Here is a 12,023-nt window from a genome sequence, read left to right on the forward strand (position 1 = left end):
TCAAAAAGGAGTTGGATATATTTCTTAAGGCTAAAGGGATCAAGGGATATGGGGAGAAAGCAGGGACAGGGTACTGAATTTGGATGATCAGCCATGATCTCATTAAATGGCGGAGCAGGTTCGAGGGGCCGAATGGCCTACTCCTGCTCCTATCTTCTCTGTTTCTATAATTTTGAACACCTCTAGTAAATCTCCCCTTAACCATCTCTGCTCCAAGGAGAACAACCCCGGCTTCTGCAGACTCTCCACTCCTTAGTGTAAATCACCTGATCTCCTGGCTCTTAGCGTCAAATGTACAGTCGCCCGCTGCACGGTTCTCCCGTTGCCTAATGAGAGAAATCCTCGGGCACACAGCGTGCTGGGTTTAATTAGGATTGTTCCTTTTTATCTGTGACATTTTGGCACTTCCCGTTAAAAGTACTTGGGACTGGTTTTCCCGTCAATGCAGCTGGGCGCAGTGGATTGTCTAGGTGGAGCGGCCGGAGGGAAATCTGGCCGGTATGGACCACACGCCCATGACAGAGAGCCCAGCAAGTACACACACGTCCAGATCTAGAGACTTTCTTCAATGGGCCATCTAGCCAGAGATTCTGGGCTGGATTTTGATACTGGAGGCGTGTAGGAAGCGGGACTACAACTTTCGGGGTTGTAGTCCCGCCTCCATCGAGTTGTGGCCAACCCACGCTATTTTCACATGATTGACCTTGTTGAGCCCGCCCAGCAGGCTCAGCAGGCCATTTAAGGGCCACCCGGCAACAGGTGACTTCACAGATTGACATTTCATCTGTCAAGACCTTTTGACAGATGAAATATCAGCGTTTGACAGCTCTTTGAAGCTGTCAAACACTGACAATCTGTACTCTAAGTTAATTCCTTCCTCTCAGGATGATTTAGAGATCTCTCCAGAACAGAAAGCTGAATGCTGCAACTTTTGACAGCTCGCGGCCATTCTGCTTTCTGTGCCGGTGAGATGAGGGACTCCCGAGACCTGAAGGAAGGAAGGCTGTAAAGGTAAGTAAAGGTAATTAAACTTATTTAAACACTTTACAGACACCAAACACACTTACCTCTGCACTCATGCACACATCACTCACCTGAACACCGGACATCTCGACCCCTCCAAGCCCTTCAGCCCGACGGCCCGCCTCGCTAACTTGACGTGGTTTGGAGCCGTCGGGAATCCCACACTTCAGGAATAAAAATAGGGATTAGGCTAAAAACTGCCTGTTAACTACCTGTTAACAGGCAGTTATTTGGCACTAATCCCCTTCCCGCCTCGGGGAGGCGGGTCCCAGCGCGGGGCGGGTATCTGCCTCCTTTGAAACTGGCATGGAGGCGGGTTGGGTGCGGGATGGGTTCATGCCCCCCGATTTCGAGATTTTAACCCCCTACACGCCTCCAATCCCGCCTCCATGGCCCAATGAAAATCCTGCCCTCTAAATCTTTTGTCAAGCAAATAAGTCTCAATTTTCCTACCGAGGAATGTTAACCTTTTTGCTGCACATCCCTGGCACTCGTCATTAACCAGTATAACTCAGGTCATTAACCACTATAACTCAGCGATCACAGTCTCAGGATAAGGGGTCAGCCATTTAGGACTGAGATGAGGAGAAATTTCTTCACTCAGGGTGGTGAATCTTTGGAATTCTGTGCCCCAGAGGGCTGTGGAGGCTCAGTCGTTGAGTATATTCAAGGCTGAGATCGATAGATTTTTGGACTCTATGGGAATCAAGGGATATGGGGATAGTGCAGGAAGGTGGAGTTGATATAGAAGATCAGCCATCATCTTATTGAATGGCGGAGCAGGCTCAAGGGGCCGAATGGCCGACTCCTGCACCTAATTCTTAAGTTCATATGAGGGTATTTCCATAATCCAGGGCAGGACACATAAGAATGAGTTCACCCCCTCACTCCCCCACTATCTATGGAGACAGACTATGGTCAGAATGAATCTGCTGTTCACAGCTGAGATGCTCTACCCATAGCTCTTGGCTTGAAATTCAGCAGCGATTAGGCAAATCGTTCGCTGCAGGGACTCAGCATTGTGAGCTTGGTTTATAAATCATTTCCTGCTGTAATTGCTTTTTAATTTTAGTCTTGTTCTCCAGTGTGGCGCACAGTGAAGGATTGGCAGACCCCCGTCAAGAAATAGGCCCTCTGAAATTGTCTCAAAGTCTCTGGAACTGCAGTTACTGCAATTTGGAAGCATTTCTCCCACCCAGACTTCAGCAACGCACCATTGGGCACTGATTAATGGGCACTGGTTAATGGGTACTGGTTAATGGGCACTGGTTAATGGGCACTGGTTAATGGGCACTCATTAATGGGCACTGGTTAATGGGCACTGGTTAATGGGTACTCGTTAATGGGCACTGGTTAATGGGCACTGGTTAATGGGTACTGTTTAATGGGTACTCCTTAATGGGCACTGGTTAATGGGTGCTGGTTAATGGGTACTCATTAATGGGTACTGGTTAATGGGTACTCCTTAATGGGTACTGGTTAATGGGCACTGGTTAATGGGCACTGGTTAATGGGTACTCCTTAATGGGTACTGGTTAATGGGCACTGGTTAATGGGTACTGGTTAATGGGTACTGGTTAATGGGTACTGGTTAATGGGTACTGGTTAATGGGCACTGGTTAATGGGTACTCCTTAATGGGTACTGGTTAATGGGTACTGGTTAATGGGTACTGGTTAATGGGTGCTGGTTAATGGGTGCTGGTTAATGGGTACTCATTAATGGGTACTGGTTAATGGGCACTGGTTAATGGGTACTCATTAATGGGCACTGGTTAATGGGTACTCCTTAATGGGTACTGGTTAATGGGTACTGGTTAATGGGCACTGGTTAATGGGTGCTGGTTAATGGGTACTCATTAATGGGTACTGGTTAATGGGCACTGGTTAATGGGTACTCATGGGCACTGGTTAATGGGTACTCCTTAATGGGTACTGGTTAATGGGCACTGGTTAATGGGTACTCATTAATGGGCACTGGTTAATGGGTACTCCTTAATGGGTACTGGTTAATGGGCACTGGTTAATGGGCACTGGTTAATGGGTACTCCTTAATGGGTACTGGTTAATGGGCACTGGTTAATGGGTACTCCTTAATGGGTACTGGTTAATGGGTACTCCTTAATGGGTACTGGTTAATGGGTACTGGTTAATGGGCACTGGTGAATGGGTACTCCTTAATGGGCACTGGTTAATGGGTACTCCTTAATGGGTACTGGTTAATGGGCACTGGTTAATGGGTACTGGTTAATGGGTACTGGTTAATGGGTACTCATTAATGGGTACTGGTTAATGGGTGCTGGTTAATGGGTACTCATTAATGGGTACTGGTTAATGGGCACTGGTTAATGGGTACTCATTAATGGGCACTGGTTAATGGGTACTGGTTAATGGGCACTGGCTAATGGGTACTCATTAATGGGCACTGGTTAATGGGTACTCCTTAATGGGTACTGGTTAATGGGTACTGGTTAATGGGCACTGGTTAGAGGGTGCTGGTTAGTAGGCGCTGGTTAGTGGGCACTGGTTAATGGGCACTGGTTAGTGGGTACTGCTTAATGGGCACTGGTTAGAGGGTGATGGTTAATGGGCACTGGTTATTTGGCACTGGTTAATGGGCACTGGTTAGTGGGCACTTGTTAGAGTGTGCTGGTTAGTGGGCCCTGGTTAGTGGGCACTGGTTAGAGGGTGCTGGTTAATGAGCACTGGTTATTTGGCACTGGTTAATGGGCACTGGTTAGTGGGCACTGGTTAGAGTGCACTGGTTAGTGGGCACTGTTTAGAGGGCACTGGTTAATGGGCACTGATTGGAGGGTGCTAGTTAATGGGCACTGGTTAGTGGGGGCTGGGTAGTGGGCATTGGTTAATGGGCACTGATTAGAGGGTGCTGGTTAATGGGCACTGGTTAGTGGGCATTGGTTAATGGGCACTGGTTAGAGGACACTGGTTAGAGGGCACTTGTTAGAGGGCACTGGTTAGAGGACACTGGTTAAGGGGCACTGGTTAATGGAAACTGGTTAGTGGGCACTGATTAGTGGGCACTGGTTAAATGTCACTGGTTAAGGGGCACTGGTTAAGGGGCACTGGTTAGAGGGCACTGGTTAAGGGGCACTGGTTAAGGGGCACTGGTTAGAGGGCAGTTGTAAACAATTCAAATGAGGAGGGAAAATAGTCGCTGACTAAATTTATTGAAACGGACGTTCCTTGTGGGGCCGCATGGTTACGACCCCAAAGGGCCCCGTCTGCCCTCTCAGGTGGACGTAACTGATCTCACGGCATGCTTCAAAGAAGAGCAGGGGGAGTTCAGCCCAAGTGTTTTCCTTGTTAGTGCAGTGGTGATTGTCTCCACCGGTCACACGGGTGGCTGTGCTTCAATTCCCTGATGGGGAGACTGCAAAACTAATACTTGAAGGAGAAAAAATTGCAGGGATATGGGGAAAGAGCGGGGGAGTGGGACTGACTGGATTGCTCTTCGAAAGAGCCGGCGCAGACTGGATGGGCCGAATGGCCTTCTCCTGTGCTGTACGATTCTATGACCTGGCCAATATTTATCCCTCAACCAACATCACTAAAACAGATGATCTGGTCATTATCACATTGATGATTGTGGGAGCTTGCTGTGCGAAAATTGGCTGCCGCGTTTCCTACATTACAACAGTGACTACACTTCAAAAGTATTTCATTGGCTGTAGGGGCGTCCTGAAAGGTGTTATAGAAATGTGAGTCTTTCTTTTTGCTGCCTCCAAACGAGGGGAGTGGGGGGCGGGTGGGTGGTGCCACGTGCAAGGTCTAACCTTCTAACGCTCCTGTTTTTAGGCACACCAGGAAAATCTGAAGGAAAAGAAGGCAGGAAGTCCGGGAATGTGCCCCCTTACTTCGCTACCGAGCCTGCCCTTTGGCCATGCCTATTGCACTCCATCCACCCCTAACTCGGCCTTGGCGGAAGATGCAGACATCCCGGGGCAACGTAAAAGGGTGGAGAGATCTGGCATAATGGGTCCCTGCCCAGGTGCATAAGGGAGGAACATTGGAGCCTCACTGTCGAGGATCACACCTGAAGAATGTAGCGCTATCTGTCCCCATCAACAGCACATCGACCGACCTCATGCCAGGAAAATGAAGAGATAGCACGAAGGGAGAAAAACAGTAATGTATCCGAGCATTAGGGATGGACCAATCCATGTTAAAGTACAGATGCAAGGTTTAAAAGCTGATTTCAAAGGACGCTTTAAACAACGGGGGTTCCAACGCGGATGTAAACAGGCGCTTCCCATCCGCTGCCTCCGCGAGCTGTAACCCAGCGGTAAGAATCATCCGTGATGTGGGCTATCGTTAAACCACCCCGCGAGGCCTCTTACCAGTGTACTTGTTGACTCCTGCCTCTGCTGCAACGTTGGAAAGGGCTACGATTCCCATCGACAGGTTGCTGGCGTCTTCGTCCATTTCGATCAGTGCATGAGGACCCACGCTGCCACTGGCATAGTTGGCCACATAAACAGAATACTTCCCGGAGCCCTGTGAGACAGAGAAAGAAAACAGCAAGTGAGAGCAGCAGGCGGTAATGATATCGTCGGGACATCGCTGCGGCTGAGCGCCTTGGACTTGATCGATACAATGAAGCAGCACGAATCTGAATGGCGGGGACATTAGCGCAGTTCCACTATACGGTAGGTGCTGAAGTCTAGATGGTTCAAAATACCTCAGAATCATAAGAGTATAAGAATTAGCAGCTGGAGTCGGCCATTCGGCCCCTCGAACCCGCTCCACCATTCAATAAGATCAAGGCTGATCCTGAACCTCAACTCCACTTTCCCGCCCGATCCCTATATCCCTTGATTCCCCATGAATCCAAAAATCTATCGATCTCAGCCTTGAATATACTCAACGACTCAGCATCCACAGCCCTTTGGGGTAGAGAATTCCAAAGAATAGGCCAGTATCTTTGGAGGCTCCACTTTATCCAGCACTTACCATACAGCTGCTGCCTAGCAAAATTTGAAAGACCTATATTAGATGCAAACTACCTAGAATTATGATCGAGTGAGTTACAGGCTGGGATCTAATCGAGGGGTTCGGGGGGTTTATATATAGAATTACAGATACCCAGGAGTGAGTTACAGGCTAGAATCTAATCGAGGGGTTCGGGGAGGTTTATATATAGAATAACAGATACCCGGGAGTGAGTTACAGGCTGGAATCTAACCGAGGGGTTCGGGGGGGTTTATATATAGAATAACAGATACCCGGGAGTGAGTTACAGGCTGGAATCTAACCATGGGGTTCGGGGAGGTTTATATATAGAATAACAGATACCCAGGAGTGAGTTACAGGCTGGAATCTAATCGAGGGGTTCGGGGGGGTTTATATATAGAATAACGGATACCCGGGAGTGAGTTACAGGCTGGAATCTAATCGCGGGGTTCAGGGGGTTTATATATAGAATAACAGATACCCGGGAGTGAGTTACAGGCTGGAATCTAATCGAGGGGTTCGGGGGGTTTATATATAGAATAACAGATACCCGGGAGTGAGTTACAGACTGGAATCTAATCGAGGGGTTCGGGGGGTTTATATATAGATTAACAGATACCCGGGAGTGAGTTACAGGCTGGAATCTAATCGAGGGGTTTGGGGGGTTTCTATATAGAATAACAGATACCCGGGAGTGAGTTACAGGCGGGAATCTAATTGAGGGGTTCGGGGGGTTTATATATAGAATAACGGATACCCGGGAGTGAGTTACAGGCTGGAATCTAATCGAGGGGTTCGGGGGGTTTATATATAGAATAACAGATACCCTGGAATGAGTTACAGGCTGGAATCTAATCGAGCGGTTCGGGGGGTTTATATATAGAATAACGGATACCCAGGAGTGAGTTACAGGCTGGAATCTATTCGAGGGGTTAGTTTAGTTTATATATAGAATAACAGATACCCGGGAGTGAGTTACAGGCTGGAATCTAATCGAGGGGTTAGTTTAGTTTATATATAGAATAACAGATACCCGGGAGTGAGTTACAGGCTGGAATCTAATCGAGGGGTTTGGGGGGTTTCTATATAGAATAACAGATACCCGGGAGTGAGTTACAGGCTGGAATCTAATCGAGGGGTTCGGGAGGTTTATATATAGAATAACAGATACCCTGGAATGAGTTACAGGCTGGAATCTAATCGAGCGGTTCGGGGGGTTTATATATAGAATAACGGATACCCGGGAGTGAGTTACAGGCTGGAATCTAATCGAGGGGTTAGTTTAGTTTATATATAGAATAACAGATACCCGGGAGTGAGTTACAGGCTGGAATCTAATCGAGGGGTTAGTTTAGTTTCTATATAGAATAACAGATACCCGGGAGTGAGTTACAGGCTGGAATCTAATCGAGGGGTTCGGGAGGTTTATATATAGAATAACAGATACCCGGGAGTGAGTTACAGGCTGGAATCTAATCGAGGGGTTCGGGAGGTTTATATATAGAATAACAGATACCCTGGAATGAGTTACAGGCTGGAATCTAATCGAGGGGTTCAGGGGGGTTTATATATAGAATAACGGATACCCGGGAGTGAGTTACAGGCTGGAATCTATTCGAGGGGTTAGTTTAGTTTATATATAGAATAACAGATACCCGGGAGTGAGTTACAGGCTGGAATCTAATCGAAGGGTTAGTTTAGTTTCTATATAGAATAACAGATACCCGGGAGTGAGTTACAGGCTGGAATCTAATCGAGGGGTTCAGGGGGGTTTATATATAGAATAACAGATACCCGGGAGTGAGTTACAGGCTGGAATCTAATCGAGGGGTTCGGGAGGTTTATATATAGAATAACAGATACCCGGGAGTGAGTTACAGGCTGGAATCTATTCGAGGGGTTAGTTTAGTTTATATATAGAATAACAGATACCCGGGAGTGAGTTACAGGCTGGAATCTAATCGAGGGGTTCGGGAGGTTTATATATAGAATAACAGATACTCGGGAGTGAGTTACAGGCTGGAATCTAATCGAGGGGTTAGTTTAGTTTATATATAGAATAACAGATACCCTGGAGTGAGTTACAGGCTGGAATCTAATCCAGAGGTTCGGGTACTTTACACCGGGTAACTGCGAATGGAACTGATCACTGTGCAATCATCAGCGAACATCCCCACTTCTGACTTTATGTTGGAGGGAAGGTCATTTATGAAGCAGCTGAAGATGGTTGGGCCTAGGACACTGCTCTGAGGAACTCCTGCAGCGATGCCCTGGGGCTGAGATGATTGGCCTCCAACAACTACAACCATCTTCCCTTGTGCTAGGTATGACTCTGGCCAGTGGAGAGCTTTCCCTCTGACTCCCAATGACTTCAACTTGGTGCCACACTCGGTCGAATGCTGCCTTGATGTCAAGGGCAGTCACTCTCACCTCACCTCTGGAATTCAGCTCCTTTGTCCATGTTTGAACCAAGGCTGTAATGAGGTCAGGAGCCGAGTGGTCCTGATGGAACCCAAACTGAGCATCGGCGAGCAGGTTATTGGTAAGTTTTTTAAAAATTCATTCATGGGATGTGGGATTCGCCAGCAAGGCCGGCATTTATTGCCCATCTTGAGTTGCCCTTGAGAAGGTGGTGGTGAGCCGCCTTCTTGAACCGCTGCAGTCCGTGTGGTGGAGGTACTCCCACAGTGCTGTTAGGGAGGGAGTTCCAGGATTTTGACCCAGCGACGATGAAGGAACGGCAATAAAGTTCTAAGTCAGGATGATGTGTGACTTGGAGGGGAACTTGGACTGGTGGAAGAGGTCGCGGGTTTCGGAGGTGCTGCCAAAGAAACCTTGGCGAGTTGCTGCAGTGCATCTTGTAGATGGTACACACTGCAGCCACGGTACGCCGGTGATGGAGGGAGTGTATGTTTAAGGTGGTAGATGGGGTGCCAATCAAGCGGGCTGCTTTGTCCTAAATGGTGTTGAGCTTCTTGAGTGTTGTTGGAGCTGCACTCATCCAGGCAAGTGGAGAGTATTCCATCACACTCCTGACTTCTGCCTTGTAGATGGTGGAAAGGCTTTGGGAGTCAGGAGGTGAGACATTCACTGCAGAATACCCAGCCTCTGACCTGCTCGTTGCCACAGTATTTATGTAGCTGGTCCAGTTAAGTTTCTGGTCAATGGTGACCCCCAGGATATTGATGGTGGGGGATTTGGCGATGGTAATGCCATTGAATGTCAAGGGGCGGTGGAGACGCTCGCTTTTTGAAGATAGTCATTGCCTGGCACTTGTGTGGTGCGAATGTTACCTGCCATTTATCAGCCCAAGCCTGAATGTCGTCCAGATCTTGCTGCATGTGGGCATGGACTGCTTCATTATCTGAGAAGTTGTGAATGGCGCTGAACACTGTGCAGTCATCAGCGAGCATCCCCACTCTGACCTTATGATGGAGGGAAGGTCATTGATGAAGCAGCTGAAGATGGTTGGGCCTAGGACACTGCTCTGAGGAACTCCTGCAGCAATATCCTGGGGCTGTGATGATTGACCTCCAACCACCACAACCATCTTCCTTTGTGTTCGGTATAACTCCAGCCAGTGGAGAGTTTTCCCCGATTCCCATTTATTTCAGTTTTACTAGGGCTCCTTGATGCCACACTCAGTCAAATGCTGCCTTGATGTCCAGGGCAGTCACTCTCACCTCACCTCTGGAATTCAGCACTTTTGTCCATGTTTGGACCAAGGCTGTAATGAGGTCTGGAGCCGAGTGGTCCTGGCAGAACCCAAACTGGGCATCAGTGAGATTGGTGAGTAAGTGCTGCTTGATAGCACTGTCGACGACACCTTCCATCACTTTGCTGATGATTGAGTGTAGACTGATGGGGCGGTAATTGGCCAGTTTGGACAGTTCCTTTTTGTGGACAGGACATATCTGGGCAATTTCTCAATATACCAGGTGAATGCTAGTGTTATACCTGTACTGGAACAGCTTGGCTAGAGGCGCGGCTAGTTCTGGAGCACAAGTCTTCAGCACTACAGCCGGGATGTTGTTGGGACCTGTAGCCTTTGCTGTATCCAGTGCACTCATCTGTTCCTCGCTATCACGTGGGGTGAATCGAATTGGCTGAGGTTGAGGCCTAGATCAGCTAACCGAACACAGACAATAAATCTGGACCTTTCCTAATTTGTATGGCTCATTTCCACACTCAATGAACATAAGAACATAAGAAGTAGGAGCAGGAGTTGGCCATTCAGCCCCTCGAGCCTACTCCGCCATTCAACAAGACATTGGCTGATCTTCGACCTCAGCTCCACTTTCCCGCCCGATCCCCATATCCCTTGATTCCCCTAGAGTCCAAAAGTCTTATCTATCTCAGCCTTGAATATACTCAAAGGGGTCGATTTTCCTGGAGCCGTCAGGCGGGGTTTCAGGCGTGTGGGGGGGGGGAAATCCTGAATTTGGGGGTCCCGACACCATCCCGCCCAAAACCCCGCTCCACTCAAGTTTCAGGGGCGGCGGGTACCCGCCCCGCACTGGGACCCGCTGAAACCAGGAGGGGTTTCGTGTGGGATTCCCGACAGCTCCAAACCACGCCAGGTTAGAGCAGGCGGGCCGTCGGATTGAAGGAGTTGGAGGGGTCGCGATGTCGGTGCTCAGGTGAGTGATGGGTGCATGAGTGCAAAGGTAAGTGTGTTTGGTGTGTCTAAAGTGTGTAAAGAACTTTTACTTACCTGTACTTACCTTAACAGCCTTTCTTCCTGTAGCTGTCAGGAGCCCATCACTCAGCTGGCACTTAAAGCTGAACGGCTGCGATCTGTGAAAAGTGACAGCCTTCAGCTTTGAGTGTCGGTGAGAGTTCTAACTGAGTCTGTGCAGAAGGACTCAGGTTAGAACCCAGACTGTCAGTGTTTCACAGCTTCAAACAGCTGTGAAACACTGATATTTCATCTGTCAAGAAATCTTGACAGATGAGATTGCAGTCTGTGACGTCATCTGTTGCCGGGTGGCCCTTAATTGGCCTGCTAAGCCCGCTGGGCGGGCTCAACAAGGTCAATCAAGGGGAAATCACACGGATTGGCCGGACGTCGATGTAGGCGGGTCTAAAACCCGAAAGCTGTAGTCCCGCCTTCTTCCCGACAGCTTCAGGAAAATCGACCCCAAAGACTCAGCACTCACAGCCCTCTGGGGCAGAGAATTCCAAATTATTCACAACCCTCTGAGTGAAGAAATTCCTCCTCGTCTCAGTTCTAAATGGCAGACCCCTTATCCTGAGGCTTAAGATAAAGGTGAAAACCCTTGTAATTAGCGGGAGATATCAGACACATTAAGTGAGGCGGACTTCTTCCCTTCCTCACATGTCCACACAAATTAATTGATTTGAATTAACACCTTGTGAAAACTCGCACATGTACAGGGTGTCTAGCACTGCCTGCAATTGTACAGCTGGCAGAGGCAGACTGCATCTGTCACAATGCATTAGGATGAATCTTCTAATCAAAAACGTGTACCTAAAATCAGATCGTCACATTAATCTCGAATAAGAATTCCACTCCACTTAATGAACATCTGCTCCTTCCCTATTCAGAGCTGATCATTTTTTTTTACAAACTGAACGGCAATTGCCGCCACGAATGAAATGTAATAGCTCGGCACTTCATAAATTTCCCATCGAGCAAGTGTCACCCCGGAGTAATCATGCTGGACGGCATGAGGCTACAGGGCTGACAGGCTGAGCAATGGAGAGGGTCCAGTACATGAGCCATGGACGGCAGGGAGGATAATGAACGGTCCTTAGAGTGCACTGCGTGCTGTACCATACCAATTAGTCGGAAACGTAGGGGATCTTAACTGCGAATGTCAGCTGCCAGGCTGCCCAATCTGTCTTCCTTGCTAACGTGTCGTACAGAAAGGTCACTCTGCCACCCGGGGCCTGGGGCTTGCGGAGGGGCAGGGGTGGGGAGCAATGTTAATCGCTCGCGCCCCTGTAACCGTCATCGAAAAGAAGGAACGCGCTTTACTACCTCAGGACCTCTCGGAGCGCTTCACAG

General features: G+C 48.6%; 1 protein-coding gene across 1 annotated transcript in view; it reads right to left on the reverse strand.

Moving 5' to 3' along the window:
* LOC147113322 (cartilage acidic protein 1-like) overlaps nt 1-12,023 on the reverse strand; it is a 270,647-nt gene that overhangs the window by 221,761 nt on the left and 36,863 nt on the right. The window contains exon 4 of the mRNA XM_085996116.1: nt 5,380-5,536. Coding sequence (XP_085852242.1) covers nt 5,380-5,536 — 157 coding nt within the window. The remainder of the gene's footprint in view (nt 1-5,379; nt 5,537-12,023) is intronic.

This window comes from Somniosus microcephalus, chromosome 8 (genome assembly GCF_052327205.1).
Source record: "Somniosus microcephalus isolate GS21.2 chromosome 8, FLI_Smic_1.0, whole genome shotgun sequence".
Lineage (NCBI taxonomy): Eukaryota > Metazoa > Chordata > Chondrichthyes > Squaliformes > Somniosidae > Somniosus > Somniosus microcephalus.